This window comes from Pseudorasbora parva, chromosome 25, assembly GCF_024679245.1.
Source record: "Pseudorasbora parva isolate DD20220531a chromosome 25, ASM2467924v1, whole genome shotgun sequence".
Taxonomy (NCBI): domain Eukaryota; kingdom Metazoa; phylum Chordata; class Actinopteri; order Cypriniformes; family Gobionidae; genus Pseudorasbora; species Pseudorasbora parva.
The window spans coordinates 34,666,941-34,686,647 of record NC_090196.1 but is presented as its reverse complement, the minus strand read 5'-3'; the positions used below and the strand labels follow the sequence as shown (position 1 = coordinate 34,686,647).

The 19,707-nt window shown below is 35.1% G+C and overlaps 1 protein-coding gene across 1 annotated transcript in view; it reads right to left on the bottom strand.

Moving 5' to 3' along the window:
• nell2a (neural EGFL like 2a) overlaps nt 1-19,707 on the bottom strand; it is a 162,470-nt gene that overhangs the window by 93,237 nt on the left and 49,526 nt on the right. The window contains exons 6-9 of the mRNA XM_067436024.1: nt 14,084-14,156; nt 13,908-13,990; nt 10,273-10,401; nt 5,106-5,208 (exon numbers count right to left, since the gene is read on the bottom strand). Of these exons, the coding sequence (XP_067292125.1) occupies nt 5,106-5,208; nt 10,273-10,401; nt 13,908-13,990; nt 14,084-14,156 (388 nt within the window). The remainder of the gene's footprint in view (nt 1-5,105; nt 5,209-10,272; nt 10,402-13,907; nt 13,991-14,083; nt 14,157-19,707) is intronic.

Below are 19,707 nucleotides of genomic sequence, written 5' to 3'. Positions count from 1 at the left end.
GTATTGTTGCTGTCAGTGGCTCATCATGGCGGCGAAAATTAATGGAGGTTTTAATCGCAGGTTAAATACTGCTAATCCCAGATTTGTTAATCCTGGTTTAAAACTATTACTCGAAACCCTAGTCACCCCCTCAATTCATGTTTCATCCTTCTTCCCTCAGGCAGGAGATACAGACAGCTACCCCATAAAAAAATCACGCCTAGGGAAAAGTTTTGTACTTTCAGCAATAAGAGCACTGAATCTACATAATGATTAAGTCTCATATCTTATAGGTTTGCTGCTGATACCGTCTGTGTATGCTTGTATGCTTATATTTACGTGACCAATAATTTGTGTATTATGAGAAGTATGTGTATGTTATGCGTGCTGAATGTTGCACTGGTACAGTCTGTGGAAGCATATTTCCTCTCCTGAGGACAATAAAGTATAAATCTGAAATCTGAAATCTGAATCTTAAAATTAAGTGGTGCAACACAACTAGATTTAAATTAAAGCCTAGATCAACAAATCCTAGATTAGCTCTAAACTGATCTTAATTTAATCCTTGTTGGTGCAACATGTTTTATAGTCACAGCACATTCACCTAAAATATTAAGTAAATTTTAATCTAAAAAGCAAAGTGCATTTCAAAAATGCGCACAGATTTTTTAATGTTTTTTTTTTTTTACAAAAAGACCCTATTTGTTCAGCGGGGGCAGAGACGGTCATTTTGGGATGTTGCCTTTATGTGGCTGACTTATTCTCAATAAGTTTTGACTTTTAACTGAACGTGAGTTTTAATCACAATAACGGTAGCTAAAGCTACATAAGCTCCTATTGAGAATTAATAGAGTCACCATTATGGTGATCAGTGTTTTCTTTAGTTGGGCAGTTTGAGGACTTTTTAATGTTAGTGTTTCTCTCACTCCTGTATCTGGGTTTGCTATGGCAAGAAAAGCAGAGAAAACATGATCAGATGCTTTTGGCCGCTTGATGATCAGAATATGATCATTGTGTAGAGGCTTAATTCACCCTGAGTATGAGCAATATACTATTAACCATGTTTTATTCTAGAAAAGATCCAGCACAGTTTTAACCAGAAAAGTTGAATACATTTTATAACAGGCTGTACACGAAGCACTTTGAACTCCTGTGAGCTTTTCTCACACACAGATATCAAGATTCAGAGATTGAGGTTCAGCCTAGGAATCTCAACAATGGTGACATGCTTCCTGCCACAATGCATTCTGGGAGCATCATGCAAAACTCAGAAACATCAGCAATGTTCACTTGGGTTTGTAATTGGATGCAATGGTAATCTGAGTGAAAGTTGCAAGCCAGTGCAATTTACATGTGTATTTTACACTAGTAAGTAAATATTAGAATAGCCCGAGTAAAGATTACAAGCACTTACTGTGTGAAAAAAGTCGCCTAGCTTTTTTTAAGTAAATGTCAGAAAAATGTACTTTTAAACGAAAATGTTTTAGACAGAGATATATATTTGCTCTGGTCAGTAACTCACTAGTGTGGTCTATCAATAGCAGGAGGTATTTTCTACAAATGCAGCAGGACTACAGTATAATTTCACTTTGAACATAAGATGCAGATTGTTTTTTTTGACCCCATCAGGTGGGACGAAAGTAACACACTATAAGCTAGATTGTTTTGTGTTACTCGTTTTTATTAAACATACCTGACTATGACCTTGGTAATATGTAACTGCAAACATATTTTGTTTAATCAAGTTTAATCAAATGTTTCAGATATAACCTGACAATACAAACTTGTAGGTTTAGAATATTTTTTGTGCAGTGTCAATCTATTTGATCAAATTTTTCTTTAACAATATGAACAATATGAAAAATAAATTAGCATAATATGCATTATATATATAAAAGTGGGTCAAAAGTAACAAGTGTTACATTCGTCCCGACTGTAAGTCCTGACATTTAAACACGATTTATTTTTATATTGACTCTGAAAAGACAGACCTTCAGTTCAGGATGTGTAACAGCTATAAATGATCTGTAGAGTGATCATTACGGTGACACATGAAACGAAAAACACAACTTGTAATTAGAAAAAAAAGTACCGCTTCAGTAATTTACTTTCCGTACTCGAAAACTATATTTCGGACCCAATGGCGGGAAACGATGACGAAATCACATGATTTTTGGCAGATCCATCAAGGGTTGCGTGCTGAACGTGCTGTCATAGGAATGCAAATGAAGTCAGGGCTCTGAGAAAACCGCTTTGGTACTTTCGCCCCGGTTCTCCCCTATATAATACCCCGGTTTCACATGCAGGGCTTAAACTGTACCCTTAAAAATAAAGGTGCCGTGAAGAACCAACATTTGTTTGTTTTTTTGGTTTTTGGTTGCCGTGAAGAACCGGGGGAGGGGGGGGGGGGGGATTTGGTTCTCCAAAGAACCATTTTGTGTAGGGTTTTTTAAAGAATCATTTTTTTCTAAGCATTTTATAGCCGAATTGAACCTTTTGTGCAATGGAAAGTTTCTTTGGTTCTTCATGGAACCATCCACGCTGCCAAATAACCATTTAAGAACCTTTATTTTTAGGAGAATAAGCCAGGATTAGTTGATTTAGAGCATTTAAGTAGCTTTTATAAAAGTGCCCTAGAAAAAAAAACATTACTGGTGTGCATCTTAAGACAAACAATGACATTTGCATATTTTAAGATCTGCCAGTGCTTTGAGTTAAACAGCTCAAACATGCATTTTAATCTAGGACTAGCTTAAGCCTTGTCTCTGAAAACTGGGGAATATATTTTATGTTTAGTATTTATACACTGATCAGGCATAATATTATGACCAGTGAATAACACTGATGATCTCTTCATCACGGCTCCTGTTAGTGGGTGGGATATATTAGGCAGCAAGTGAACATTTCGTCCTCAGAGTTGATGTGTGTGAAGCAGGAGAAATGGGCAAGCGTAAGGATTTGAGCGAGTTTGGCCAGATTGTGACGGCTAGACGACTGGGTCAGAGCATCTCCAAAACTGCAGCTCTTGTGGGCTGTTCCCGGTCTGCAGTGGTCAGTATCTATCAAAAGTGCTCCAAGAGGACCAGTGGAGAACCGGCCACAGGGTCATGGGCGGCCAAGGCTCATTGATGACCGTGGGGAGCGAAGGCTGGCCCGTGGGGTCCGATCAAACAGACGAGCTACTGGAGCTCAAACTGCTCCAGAAGTTAATGCTGGTTCTGATAGAAAGCTGTCAGAATACACAGAGCAGCTCAGTTTGAGGAGTATGGGGCGGCATAGGGTGACCTCTGACCCCTGACCCCGCCGAAAGCACCAACAGTGGCACGTGAGCATCAGAACTGGACCACGGAGGAATGTAAGATGGTGGCCTGGTCTGAGGAATCACGTGTTCTTCTACATCACGTGGATGGCCGTGTGTGTGTGTGTGTGTGGCTTACCTGGGGAACACATGGCCCCAGGATGCACTATGGGAAGAAGGCGAGCCGGCGGAGGCAGTGTGATGCTTTGGGCAATGTTCTGCTGGGAAACCTTGGGTCCTCCATCCATGTGGATGTTACTTTGACACGCTCCACCTACCTAAGCATTGCTGAGACCATGTTCAGCCTTTCATGGAAACGGTATTCTGGTGGCTGTGGCTCTTCCAGCAGGATAATGCTCCTGACACAAAGCACAAATGCTTCAGGAATGGTTTGAGGAGCACAACAACCAGTTTGAGGCGTCGACTCGGCCTCCAGATTCCCCAGATCTCAATCCAATCGAGCATCTGTTGGATGAGCTGAACAAACAAGTCCGATCCATGGACTTAAAGGATCTGCTGCTAACATCTTGATGCCTGATACCACAGCACACCTTCAGTGGAGTCCATGCATCTATGGGTGGACCAACACGATATTAGGGAAGTGGTTTTAATGTTATGCCTGATTGGTGTATATATACCATAAATATATCCTTAACATAAAACAGCCTAATATTATTATAATATTAATTTATATATAATGTATATTTCTATTTAATTTATAATATTTAATATTTTAATACATTATATATATATATATATATATATATATATATATATATATATATATATATATATATATATATATATATATATATATATATATATATATATATATATATATATATATATATTAACATTTTAATGATATTTTATATGTATATAATTAATTTTATTTTAGTATTTATACAAAATATAATATTTAAATGATATGTAATTTCGGTTTATTCATAACAACGGGAAATATATCATGATGAAATATAATAAATTGTATATTTAGTCACCTGGATATAATTAGTATATATTTAAACGTTTATGTAAATGTGTGCAAATTAATTTATGTAAATAATAAATATTCATTAACCGTATATACAATTAATCAGGTGCAACAAGCTGAAAAAAATGTTTAAAATATTTTATCTTGAAACCATGCGTACTGGATTATACTTTTAATGTAATCTTTAATTTATATATGATGTTAAGTTTTTATTTTTTGTAACTTTAGGCTACTCCGTCTAAAGGAAGGGTTTGGATGTAGAAATCAGCGCTAACTCTGAAATTAGCATGGATATTAACTATGACTAATAATACAGCAGGGTCATCTTCATTCCTTAATTATAACTGAATAAATGAGCTGTGACGATAACGACCCGTATCAAACACTGGGCGAGTGTATTCCTCAGAATAACACACTCTGCGCTGGACTCTACTCTTCTTAGAGCTCGTATAGAAACACTTTTTGTCTATAAAGTGGCTCAAGATGTTTAAAATCAAATATGCATTTGCATAACCCTCGCAGGGCTGCGTGTTTATTGGCTTGTGATAAATAATTGATTTGAATATGTAAATGTGCAGCTTGACACCTCTGGAGATGGAGTGTGTGTGTAGCTTAGCAACACACGTGTGTGGTCAGTTGTTAGGCAACACTTTAGAGGCGGTTGTAAGGAGTGTGTGTGTGTGTGTGTGTGTGTGTGTGTGTGTGTGTGTGTGTGTGTGTGTGTGTGTGTGTGTGTGTGTGTGTGTGTGTGTGTGTGTGTGTGTGTGTGTGTGTGTGTGTGCGTGCGTGCGTGCGTGCGTGCGTGCGTGCGTGCGTGCGTGTGTGTGTACTCACACTGGCACTCTTTGCAGCAGGATCCTGCCACATACGCCGGGGCCGTACCATCAGGACACTCGAGCGTGGGGCACAAAATCTTCTCACATCGGGCGGAGCCGTTCTACAGAAGGTCAAGAGTTCGGTCAGTGCTGGAGATTCACTGGTGAGAGGCTTGTAGTAAATTTAGTAATGCTAAAGGTTCAAAGTTGTTAAACTACAGTCAAGACGTCATTTTGTAGTTTGCTTCAGTGCAAGTAAAAATGCAACACAGTGATTTCTGCAAGGAACCGTTCATAAGAATGACCCTGATTTGCTAAATGATTAACAATATGATTCGTTAAATGATTTAAATAATGATTCACAAAATTATTCAGTAAATGATTCAAACAATGATTCACTAAATGATTCGGTAAATGATTCAAACAATGATTCAGTAAATGATTCAAACAATGATTCACTAAATGATTCAGCAAATTATTCAAACAATGATTCACAAAATGACTCTGTAAATGATTCAAACAATGATTCGCTAAATGATTCAGTAAATACTTTGCTGAATAATTCTGTAAAATAATTCACAAAATGTTTAGCTAAATGATTTGTGGATCTTGACTCTTGGAGAAATTATTTGCTAAATGTTTCACTGAACATTCATTCGTTAAATGATTCATAAAAAATGCTGAAAGTTTCTCTAAATGATTCACAAAATGTTTCACTAAATGATTCGATAAACATAACGATAACTATAACTATCATGGTAACTATAATATAACATAATAATTGAATTATTTGTTAAATGATTCACTAAATTAAAACCTAAAACAAATAAGACTTTTGAATCAGACAAATTTAATTTAGTTTATTTTTAATAAGTTGACTATTATGGAAGCCCGTTTACAAAAAAGTAATTGCGTAATTGCGACTTTTTATCTCAGAATTCACATTTTTTCTTTCTCACAATTACAAGTTTATATCTCAGAATTATGACTTTATAACTTGTAATTGTGAAAAAAATTCAGAATTATGAGATAAAATGTCGAAATTACTCTTTTTATTTTTTATAAAATACTATATTACAGTAAAATTACTCTAGTAAATACCATATTGTTTTTAACCATACTATGGCAAATATACCACAGTAAATTAACGAAGTGTGGTAAATACTATAGTATATTATAGTAGAATTACAGTAAAATTACTCTAGTAAATACTATAGTGTTTTTGAACCATACTATAGTAAAGATACTACAGTAAATTATAGTATATTATAGTAAAATTACTCTAGTAAATACTATAGTGTTTTTGAACCATACTATAGTAAAGATACTACAGTAAAGTATAGTATATTATAGTAAAATTACTCTAGTAAATACTATAGTGTTTTTGAACAATACTATAGTAAAGATACTACAGTAAAGTATAGTATATTATAGTAAAATTACTCTAGTAAATACTATAGTGTTTTTGAACAATACTATAGTAAAGATACTACAGTAAAGTATAGTATATTACAGTAAAATTACTGCAGTAAATACTATAGTGTATTGAACCATACTATAGTAAAGATACTACAGTAAAGTATAGTATATTATAGTAAAATTACTCTAGTAAATACTATAGTGTTTTTGAACCATACTATAGTAAAGATACTACAGTAAATGATAGTGTATTATAGTAAAATTACTCTAGTAAATACTATAGTGTTTTTGAACAATACTATAGTAAAGATACTACAGTAAAGTATAGTATATTATAGTAAAATTACTCTAGTAAATACTATAGTGTTTTTGAACAATACTATAGTAAAGATACTACAGTAAAGTATAGTATATTATAGTAAAATTACTCTAGTAAATACTATAGTGTTTTTGAACCATACTATAGTAAAGATACTACAGTAAATTAACAAAGTGTAGTAAACACTATAATATACTATACTTTACTGTAGTATCTTTACTATAGTATGGTTCAAAACACTATAGTATTTACTAGAGTAATTTTACTGTAATTCTACTATAATATACTGTAGTATTTTTTCATGTAGGTATTTAGTTGCGGAAATGTGCTTCCATAACCATTTGCCAATGGCTTTTAAAAATAACATTTAATTTGAAATATAGTCCTTGAAAACATGTCACATCTTTCACAATTTTGCTTCTCAGTTAAGCTGCCGTTACTTTAATGAGGTTTCAATATGTAATGATGATTTACTGGAAGATGAGACCATTTTATTTTAGTAACTCCATGACATGGCATTCAGTAAATACTGTATGTATATCCATTTTTCATCCCAAACATGGATTTCCAATCCTCCCAGAGTCTGAAGGAACCGGCGTCTCCCTAAAGCATGGCATCCGTCACTTTAAGCCAAATTAAGATAATGTTCCTTTCCCAAACGAACTTCCTTCTGGTAGTTTCAGTGGGACGCCTGTCTCATCTGGACCTGTCCGGACACTCGGAGCGCATTAGAGAGCGGCTCGCGCCTGTCAGAAGAGCACAGGGACTTCTAAAGATAGGACAGAACCCCTCCGTCTGTCACTTTACATTCGGCACAATATCCGTCTTACTCGCGGATAATAAATGTGTAATGAGCGAGACAAAGACGAGAGCGAAACCTTTCAGCGTGTTCCCTGTGAAACGATACACTGATCCCGACTTCACATCTGTGTTTACATTACGTCTGCTACACGCTGAGGATGAGTTTAAGTGGAACGTTCTGTTGCGTCTGACCTTTGAGACGACATGCAAATCTCGCTGCCATTTCGCTGTTTACAGAACAAGCTCACTGCTAATTAGCTAATTGCAGACTGCCTGATTGGCTGAGCTGTGCTTGATTAAACGCCATTCAACTAGCAGCGCTCGGTTTGTAGACGGTGTGAACATTTTCATTGGATTTTACATGTTTTTGTTCACGAATATATGAAGCTTTTTCCAAGCACAAAATGGCGCTAGTTAGCACACTGGCTAATTATCATGCCTGACACCAATGACCAATCACATGTTGAGATGAGTGACAGATGAGTGAAATATGCAAAATACACTCACCTAAAGGATTATTAGGAGCACACACTAATACTGTGTTTGACCCTTTCTCCTTCAGAACTGCCTTAATTCTACGTGGCATTGATCAACAAGCTGCTGAAAGCATTCTTTAGAAATGTTGGCCCATATTGATAGGAGAGCATCTTGCAGTTGATGGAGATTTGTGGGATGCACATCCAGGGCACGAATCTCCCGTTCCACCACATCCCAAAGATGCTCTATTGGGTTGAGATCTGGTGACTGTGGTGGCCATTTTAGTACCGTGAACTCAATGTCATGTTCAAGAAACCAATTTGAAATGATTGGAGCTTTGTGACATGGTGCATTATCCTGCTGGAAGTAGCCATCAGAGGATGGGTCCATGGTGGTCATAAAGGGATGGACATGGTCAGAAACAATGCTCAGGTCGGCCGTGGCATTTAAACGATGCCCAATTGGCACTAAGGAGCCTAAAGTGTGCCAAGAAAACATCCCCCACACCATTACACCACCACCAGCAGCCTGCACAGTGGTAACAAGGCATGATGGATCCATGTTCTCATTCTGTTTACGCCAAATTCTGACTCTACCATCTGAATGTCTCAACAGAAATCGAGACTCATCTGACCAGGCAACATTTTTCCAGTCTTCAACTGTCCAATTTTGGTGAGCTTGTGCAAATTGTCGCCTCTTTTTCCTATTTGTAGTGGAGATGAGTGGTACCCGGTGGGGTCTTCTGCTGGTGTAGCCCATCCGCCTCAAGGTTGTGTGTGTTGTGGCTTCACAAATGCTTTGCTGCATACCTCGGTTGTAACGAGTGGTTATTTCAGTCAAAGTTGCTCTTCTATCAGCTTGAATCAGTCGGCCCATTCTCCTCTGACCTCGAGCATCAACAAGGCATTTTCTCCCACAGGACTGCTGCAGACTGGATGCTCTTCCCTTTTCACACCATTCTTTGTAAACCCTAGAAATGGTTGTGTGTGAAAATCCCAGTAACTGAGCAGATTGTGAAATACTCAGACCGGCCAGTCTGGCACCAACAACCATGCCACGCTCAAAACGGCTTAAATCACCTTTCTTTCCCATTCTGACATTCAGTTTGGAGTTCAGGAGATTGTCTTGACCAGGACCACACCCCTAAATGCATTGAAGCAACTGCCATGTGATTGGCTGATTAGATAATTACATTCATGAGAAATTGAACAGGTGTTCCTCATAATCCTTTAGGTGAGTGTATAACAGCTGTGCAAAATATTCTCTCTTAATAACAAGTCCTTCATTGATTGTTTTGCTTGAATCTTTGAATTTCACAGTGAGGTCTGTTCCCACCAAGAAAGATAACATAAACATAACAATAACTATAATAATAGTTATAACTATAAAGATATATATGGTCTCATTGGCAAAACGTAGCTGGGGCAAACATGTTAGCAAAGCACAAAATGCATACCAATATGTACATATCACTGCAGTTTCAAAGTGAAATGAACACTAGAGGAAGTATTTTTTATCTTTTTTTCCCATAGTCCATGATTTGTAAACAAATACATTTTGGAGTTTGCTTCACTTAACCAGCTCCATATGTTGGGATTTTCTAATATAATAAGCTTGCTCGATAGCTCAGCTGGTACAGATTTGTACTTGCAATGCTGAAAGCTTGGAAACAAATCCTGTGAAAAACAAGTGATGATTAAAGAGTTTAAAGTCGAGTTCAAAACACAAGGTAAAATGGCATGATACAATCTTATTTTTGTCACATTTGCTTTTGTTAACACTATCGAGTCGGTTTAGGGTTTAGTGTTGGTGTACGTTAAAAAACCAACGTAACAACACATGCCAGATTCGCGCACATCTGTTGGAAAAAACTAAGCTTTTAGCGCCACCCAGTGGACATTTCACTTTGAAACTGTCGTGATATGTACCTATAGGTACGTATTTTGTGGTTTGAAAAACGTTGCCATAGGTAAGTTTTTCCAATGAGACCAGGCTAATTTAACTATGATAACTATAACTATAACGATTACTATAATGATAACTAAAGCAAAAACTACCAAGTAAAATCTCGCCTAGGGCAGCAGATTGGTCAGGGCCGGCCCTGGTATCAACCGTAGGATAAACGTTTTCCAGCCCGGACACATATACCTGTCTGTGGTAAGAGACTCACCGAGCATGTGCAGTTTTTGCACCCATCTGTCCACATTTGCTCCTCTCTGTAGGTCACTCCCTTCACATGACACGTTCTCTCGCAGTAACACGAGTCCAGACCTTTCATCTTCTCCTCGGCCAGAGACAGCTGAGAAGAAAAGCACAGAGGGATGAGGACGTGCAGAGCAAATCCACACCCACCCCCAATTAAACTCCATTTCTGACAGAAAACAGATGAGGAAACGCCTGTAGTTGATTGATTATTTGCGATGGGATGTTTGCATTTTTCATTAAGCCGGTGTGATTTCGACACGCTCGATCAGAGGAGTTTTTCCTCATCAGCGCCAGAGTTTTGTGCAGTTGGCAGCTGTGAGTTATTACAACAGCATAAACAAGCCTTTAAATTCATAGCACAGACGCATCCCAGATGTTCCTAAAACTGGGCTCGGATTCATCTGTCAAACAAAAACAGGAGAAATGTGCTGCGTTTACTGCCAGATCAGGACTAAGACGTTCAGATGAGTTGAAAATACTTGAAAATATCAAAATGAGAAACCAAAGAAGATGCAGAAGTATAATTACTAGATTAAAGTTGGGACTAAATTCATACTAACTGCTGTAATTGTAGCTTTTTATAATACATTATAAAATTATGAATTACCCTTAAACATGTTTATATACACAACTTATGAAATATATACAGATACACTGTTAAATTATATGATCAATAAGTTATGCCAACATATGTTTTTTACATTGCTTTCATCAAAATAAGCAATTTTCAACTTTTTATATAAGTTATACAAGATTCAAGAACATTATTTTAAGTCAGTTTAAAGTCATTTAAGTTGCAATGACTTAAACATTTTGATGTTGTACTTAAAAATTGAAGGCAGCTTTTACAGATACATTAGATGATATTAATACTGCATATTAGAAATGCCTCCTATTTACACTGGGGGGAAAATAGTATAGGATTTACTTTAAAGCAAATTACTAAGAAACGACAAGTAACGGATTGAATTAGAAGTGACATTTTGAAGTAGAAAGACTAGCAACAATGCAAAAAAAGTATGTTCTTCTTCAGTATTTTCCAGTAAAACATTTTTAAATCAAGATTATTTTCCCTTTTGAATTAAGTTTATTCTTCAGACTCCATCGGCAGATATTTGCTCTTGTTTTAAGCATAAACTATTCTTTTAGTAAACAAGACTTAATACCTGAAGTCATTTAGCTTCTTCAGTAAATGTATCTTGATTTAAAGCAGTGAATAGTAATAAAATGAACTAATAGATATCATCATACTTCCCTAGTTGATGGATTACATTAAGAATTGCAAACATTTCTGTAATGTTATGTTTAAATAAGCAAACAAGGCGTCTAATTTGCATTAATTTCTAGAACAAAGTTCTGAGCATAGGTTTTTACTGAGGGGATTCTGGATTTCTCTTTTTATTACTCCATAAATCAAAATACTGCCAACAGCCAGAAAAAAAATACCGAACAACATATGAATACGAACAAAACCCTCTGTAAAAACTTTCAGAATATAGATATAAACAAACCCCTCAGTAAAAACCTTCAGAATATAGATATGAATAAACCTGTAAGTTTTGGTGTTTATAAGTGCTGCTGAAGTGGAGGGAAAACTCATTTTGTGGAACGGCGTTTAAAGATATGTGCTGTAATTGAAATCTACAGACGCAGAGATAAAGTGCTGTAAAAGATACTCTTAAAAATAATTTCTAGAACAAAAACCTGACCACTGGATAAAGCCAGGTTCAAAATGATTGTTTCATGGGCATTTTAAATACCTCTTTTTAGTGCTCCATAAATCAGAAAATACTGCCAATGGAATAAGGAATACAATGTTATATAACACTGTCACATGCCTGTCCTGTCGTGTGTGCACTTGTGGGTTTTGTTATGTTGAGCATGTGCTCGTGTCCCTGTCAGTTCCCTCCCCCTTGTTATCTGATTATTGGTTAATTTGCCCCACCTGTTCTCCCTCATTATCTGCCTTGTTTGTTCCCTTTATAATCTCCTTGTGTTTGTCAGTCTGGGTTGGATCCTTGTGTAATGTCTGCGTCTTCCGTCCTCCCTGTGATTCTGTTGGTTTGTTTAAGTTTATATTTTATTATTCTATTATGTGTTTTTCCCCCTCGTGGGTTTTGTTTTGAGTTTATGTTTTATTTGTTATAAATAAATATATAATTTTCTGCACTTGAGTCCTCGCACCCTTTTCCCTTGTCTGTGACGTGACAAACACAAGACAAATGATATATGAACAAACCCCTCTGCAAAAACCCTCAGAATATAGATATGAATAAACCTGTAAGTTTTGGTGTTTATAAGTGCTGCTAAAGTGGAGGAAAAACTCGTTTTGTGGAAACTGCGTTTAAATATATGTGCTGTAATTTAGATAAAGTGCTATAAAAGATACACTTAAACGTTTATTTTAAGTGCTCTCTTTCCCATAGTCTGAAAAAACACTTCATGAAAAGCCTAAAAGCCCAAAATCTCAAAATTGACAGATGCATGAAATTGTTTGCCTGTAGTGTCTCGTCTTAAGAATGTTCCCATATTTGTGCTGGAAAACAAGACGGAAACCCTAAGGAAGAACTTTTTTGTTTTTTGCAATGCAAATAGTATTTTCTTGCAAAACCAATTTTTTGTTTTATATACAACTTCTAAAAATCTTTTTTTATTTTGTTTATTTAAAGGTGCGCTACAGATTTCTGGCCTCTCTGCTGCCATCGCTGTTGAAAGATGAAATTGCAGGTAACTTGATTTTTGATTAATCTGATGGAGATTCCATATTGAAAGTACAATAAGAATTACATTAAGAATTGCAAACATTTCTGTAATGTTATGTTTAAATAAGCAAACGAGGCATCTAATTTGCATTAATTTCTAGAACAAAGTTCTGAGCATAGGTTTTTACTGAGGGGATTTTGGATTTCTCTTTTTATTACTCCATAAATCAAAATACTGCCAACAGCCAGAAAAAATACAGTTTCACTTTTTTTTTAAAGGAATGTACATATGAACAAAACCCTCTGTAAAAACCTTCAGAATATACATATGAATAAACCCGTAAGTTTTGGTGTTTATAAGTGCTGCTGAAGTGGAGGAAAAACTCATTTTGTGGAACGGCGTTTAAAGATATCTGCTGTAATTAAGATAAAGTGCTATAAAAGATACACTTAAAATTTATTTTAAGTGCTCTCTTTCCACTAGTCTGAAAAAAACACCCAAAATCTGTTCTGATATTTGTGCTGGAAAACAAGACGGAAACACTAAGGAAGAACTTTTTTTGCAATGCAAATATATTTTCTTGCAAAACCAATTTTTTGTTTTATATACAACTTCTAAAAATCTTTTTTTATTTTGTTTATTTAAAGGTGCGCTACAGACTTCTGGCCTCTTTGCCGCCATCGCTGTTGAAAGATGAAGTTTCAGGTAACTTGATTTTTGATTAATCTGATGGAGATTCTATATTGAAAGTAAAAGTGTATTAAATAAGAGTTAATGTGATAATTCAAAACTAGTCAAATTCCTCTGTTGTGTGAATGCGGCTGTCATTCTGATTCACATTCCAGCTGATGAAATAAAATGAAGCCAATTATCCAGTTATGATTTTGAGTTTGTCACCTTGCTGGAGGTTTTGGCCAAGATGTCCTGAAGCTCCATGATCTTCTGCACAAGCCCATGAAAGTCATTGCAGGTCGGACAGGCTAAGAAACAGACATAAATGCATTTATCATAACGAAAGGACTAAACATTTGTGCATGTTTAATATCACAAGTAAAGTAATTAACGGCACATACTACGGTTGAGGTCTGGGCATTGTGTGATGAATCCTTGAGGCATTACAAGAATCTGAAGGTCTTGCATTACTCCCTGCATGGAAAACATACGGCAATCAGTTCACACACACACACACACACAATTAGATCAGAGCTGAAATGAATCTGAAACATTAATTACATTTAATGACACTTTGCATTGCATTAAATATAATTGAGCACTCAGCAAACGAAGACCTTGAGTTGCTCTAATAAATTACGTGAATGCAAACATTCTGACCCAAAAACAAAAAATGTGTGCAATTATTAATGTGAAAAAGTAATGAATGCCCATCTATACAGTCACCAGCAGTCCTTCAGCAGTGCATCATGGGTAAAATCCTGCTGCAGTTTCTGAAATTGTGGCTTTTAGATGTTCAAGGATGCTTTTATTTGCTCGGCAGAATATGAACAGAAAGCTTAAGTGCCAAAAACACTATTAGGAGAGCAGAAGGATGGACGCGGATGTGCCTGACCTTTTCTCAGGACATGTTCTCTGGATTAGCACCTGTTAAGCTATATTGCTTTTCTCATAGCTTCGATTTGCAGTTTATATTTAGAGGTTTTATCTCCATGTCGAATCAAACTTGCACATTTTATTCAGGATTCAGTCCAACTGATGCCGTATGTGGAGATTATTTTTATTATAATCAGCTTGATCAGGAGGTATTTGTGTGGAATAGTGCGGTTTTTAATGCAAAAAAAATATGTCAACAGTTTCTAAAATGTAAACAAGTATGTTTGTACCTTATGTCGAAACATAAGAGCCTGTATATTTCTGAAGTTATCAGAACATCAATATTAAGAGTCAAGGATGCATTAAATTGATCAAAAGTGACAGTAAAGTTTATATTTCTGTTTAAAATAAAAGCTGTTCCTTTGAACCTTACTATTCGTCAAAGAATCCTGAGAAATAAAATGCATCAAAGTTTACACAACTTTTCATCACTGATAATAATCATAAGTGTGTGTTGATGATCATAAGTGTGTGTTGATGATCAGATCCTCATGTGAGAATGATTAGTGAAGGATCATGAGACACTGAAGACTGGAGTAAAGATGATAAATTCAGCTTCGCATTATAGAAATAAATTACATTTTACAAATATATTTGGATAAAAAACCGCTATTTTGAATTCTAATAATTTGTCACAATTTTAACAGAATTTACTGTATCTTCTGCCTTGGTGAGCAGAAGAGACGCAAAAGTAATTGTATCTCTAAAGTGCTGCCGTACATTGTTTCCAATATTTTGTCTGAGTAACATTATAATAACCTTGTTTGCATGTTGGTCACACATAGTCATCAAGGTTATTATGATTTTCTTTTTTAAAATGTATATTTATTCAGTTGTTCCAACTTAGTTTTCACACTTTGATTGTTCATTCAATTTGTATTGCATTTTTCTGGAAATTCATTGCATTCATTAAGAATGACTTCAGTGCCGTTCTTTGTTCTTTTCTCAGAGAAAAGCTTAACTCCAAGTCTTCCAGAGTCGCGGCCAAAGCTGATTCGAAAGACCGCCGCTGTTCGCCAGCTTCTTTATTTTCAGGTAGCACACAACTCTGCCGTCATTATGTTAAGCACGCCCACCAACTCTATACACGATGTGATTGGTCCGACCAGAGTTTGGCGTTTACAGCTCAGAAGGGTATTGAGAGGTGCTTGACAACACTCGCGGGAGATTAGATTTGCTGCTGCTAGGTTGCGTTTAGATTTCTAAGCTTGGCGTGTTGCGCAATGCTGATGAAACGCTGTTATTTTCATCCGGATTGCAGGTCCACTTTGTTCAGCCTTCCTAGAGACAGGAGAGTTAGGGATCAATGGTTAAAATTTACTCTGTCCTTCATAATAATTACTCAAATCTCGCTCTCTGTGCTGCACATTTTATGGAGGAAAGCTTCCACAATCGTCGCGAGTTCAATGCAGGATTAGCACAATGGCTTGTCCTAAAGGATAGAGTACTTCCAATTTTAAAAACAGGCCACGCCCTGTAAGTATGATTTTTTTTACGTCTGTGTTTTGCTGTAATAGTTTGTATTGTTAATTGTACGTTGTAGCAAGGAAGTAAACGAATGACAACGCTGTGCTCTGCAAACCAGTTTGTTAAATGCTCATTCATACTTAACGTTATCCGACAAACACCTAACTTTACAAACTTTTTAAAATCTCAACAGTGAACTTGGAATAAGTGTAAATTATTCTTTGATTAGAGCTTTTATGTATTGTTTACCTACAGGAATGCCAAACATAGTCCTGTGTTTGATTTGGCTCCTATAGTAAAGCCAATGTTTAGTGTTCGATTTGGGTTAATAGTTCTTGAGACAGATTTTTGGCTATAATTGTTCTAAAAATACAAAAGGTGCCATTCAGTAGCGATCACTATAGATCCGCAGTCTTTACGGCCTGTAAAGGGAAGGGGTTTCCGAGACACGTGCACTAGGCGGTTAGCCAATCAGAACACAGCTGGGCCAGCTAACCAATAAGAGCCCATTGTGTATTTTTGGGGGTCCGGCTTCATAAACCCAGATACCAATAGTTCACCCAAAAATAAAAAAAATTGTGTCATCATTTCTCTCCATCAAGTTGTTCCAAATCTTACAAAAATCAATTTGATCTGCTGAACACAAAGGAAGATATTTGCAAGAATGTTTGTATATAAGCAGATTTTGGGCCCCATTGACTACTATAGTAGGGGGGAAATACTATGGTAGTCAATGGGGGCCAAGATCTGCTTGGACACAAACATTCTTCCAAATATCTTCCTTTGTGTTCAGCAGAAGACAGAAACTCATACAGGTTTGGAACAACTTGAGAGAGAGTAAATGACAGAAATTTCATTTTTGAGTGAACTATTCCTTTAAGGATGCCAGAGCTTCCAGACGCTCTCAACGCAGTAGCTGCGCGCTCGTCATTCTTTAGCTCCGCCCACACGACACGCCTCCATACGCTCGTTTTTTTGGAAAGACTCAGTACAGTGTATCTTTCTTTTAGAAATATAATAAAACTGAAAACCTTTCAGAGATGTGAAAAATGCAATACTATAGGAGTGTTTCACACACACACACACACACACACACACACACACACACACACACACACACACACACACCCCATTTAACACTAATAATTCATGGTTATTTTAAGTTTGTCTTTCGATTGCATTTCACACTACAAAAATGTTTCCATTTCCAGTATTGTTTTCAAGCTAAAATATCTTAACATTCCTAAATCAAGATTTACAGGAGAAGCAGAATGACTGAAGATATTGAGTCTAGAAAATGCATCAAAACCAGAAACAAACAGCCATTAATATTAAGGAGTTGGCAGATATTTGTTCTGAGCATGTATTTCTCTTCTCCAGCAAATTTGTCTTGATTTAAGAATGTTTAGATATTTGTGCTGGAAAACAAGACAGAAACACTGAGGAAAAGCATATTTCTCTCTCTCTCTCTTTATTAGGTGTCGTTGACAAAATACAATCCACACATTTTCAGGACACTCTATGAACATTCACAGCCTGTTTTGACGTCGAAAACTTTTGGCACGGTGGTGCAAACCCGTTGCCTCGCTGCTTTATCAGGCAATGGCTTGTAAGGCAGCGTTTGTGCATGAAGGCACCTCACAAAAAGTTTCCGGACAGACTTCTAAGGCAGTGCACACTGCAAAAAATTATTTTAAAAATAAGTTACTTGGTTGCCTTAAAATTTTGAGTTCATTGAAATATTTTTTTTAGTAAATACATTGAAAATTTTTCCTTTGAATGAACCTTTATTCAAATATTATTAAAAGATTGTGTAAGCATATTGGGTAATTGTGTGTTTTATTTGTGATGACGCAGCCAAATTGTGCTATTTTCATGATTTATCAAATGTTTTATGTGGTTCAGATACAATAATATTTTGAGTTTCTATTTATTAAACAAACTTCCTTCATTGTATCAACTCAAATTTTTTATTCCAATGAACTCAAAATTTTAAAGCAACCAGGTTACTTACACTGTAAAAAAATGTGTTGGTTTTTGTTGGTTTAACTTAAAAAAGTAAGTAACCTGGTTGCCTTAAAAATTTGAGTTTATTGAAATTAAAAATTTGAGTTGATACAATGAAGGAAGTTTGTTTAATAAATAGAAACTCAAAATATTATTGTATCTGAACCACATAAAACATTTGATAAATCATGAAAATAGCACAATTTGGCTGCGTCATCACAAATAAAACACACAATTACCCAATATGCTTACACAATCTTTTAATAATATTTGAATAAAGGTTGTCGAATCTCAAAAAGTGTTCATTGTATTAATTTAACATTTTAATTTCAATGAAAAAAATGTAAAAAAAAAAAAAAAAATTAAAAATTAAAACTCAAAATTTTAAGGCAACCAGGTAACTTTTTTTTTCTAAAAAAACATTTCTAGTGTACATTTTTAAGTTAAACCAACAATATTTTTTTACAGTGTAGCAGTTTAATGATCTACATTAAAATAGAGAGCACTTCGGTGAGAACTAAGCACATATTTAATCACTACATTAGTAATTTCTCACTAGAAATGACATCAGAAGTGGAAAATATTGGTAAAAAACATACACTGTAAAAAATAATTTAGAAATAAAGTGACCTGGTTGCCTTAACATTTTGAGTTCATTGAAATTAAAATTTTGAATTAATACAATGAAAATTTTTTTGAGATTCGATAACCTTTATTCAAATATTATTAAAAGATGTTGTAAGCATATTGGGTAATTGTGTGTTTTATTTGTGATGACGCAGACAAATTGTGCTATTTTCATGATTTATCAAATGTTTTATGTGGTTCAGATACAATAATATTTTGAGTTTCTATTTATTAAACAAATTTCCTTCATTGTATCAACTCAAATTTTTAATTTCAATAAACTTAAAATTTTAAGGCAACCAGGATACTTACTTTTATAAGTTAAACCAACAAAAAATGTTTTACAGTGTACTATTTGCCAAAATATACAACAATGATGCTGTTTTAACTATGTTAAAAATTGTTAATTGAAATAAAGCTGAAATATTAGACGCAATTGACAAAATCGAGATGGGAATGAATGAAAGGTAAATAGAAATAAAAAATATTAATAACGTTGACAAAAGCACATGACACGATGACTACACTTAAACTAAAATCAGAAAGACACTGAAAATATAAAAAATAAATGATCATTCAAACCATTAATAAATATTATATTAGAATAATAAAAAATAAACAGTTAAGCTTATAAAACGTATGTTAAAATCAGAAATATAATAATAAAGGTAAATAGAAATATAATATAACTACACTGTAAATAAGTTTCCTGGTTGCCTTAAAATTTTGAGTTTACTAAAATAAAAAAATTGAGTTGATTCAATGAACATTTTTTGAGATTCGACAACCTTTATTAAAATATTATTAAAAGATTGTGTAAGCATATTGGGTAATTGTGTGTTTTATTTGTGATGACGCAGCCAAATTGTGCTATTTTCATGATTTATCACATGTTTTATGTGGTTCAGATACAATAATATTTTGAGTTTCTATTTATTAAACAAGTTTCCTTCATTGTATCAACTCAAATTTCTTATTTCAATAAACT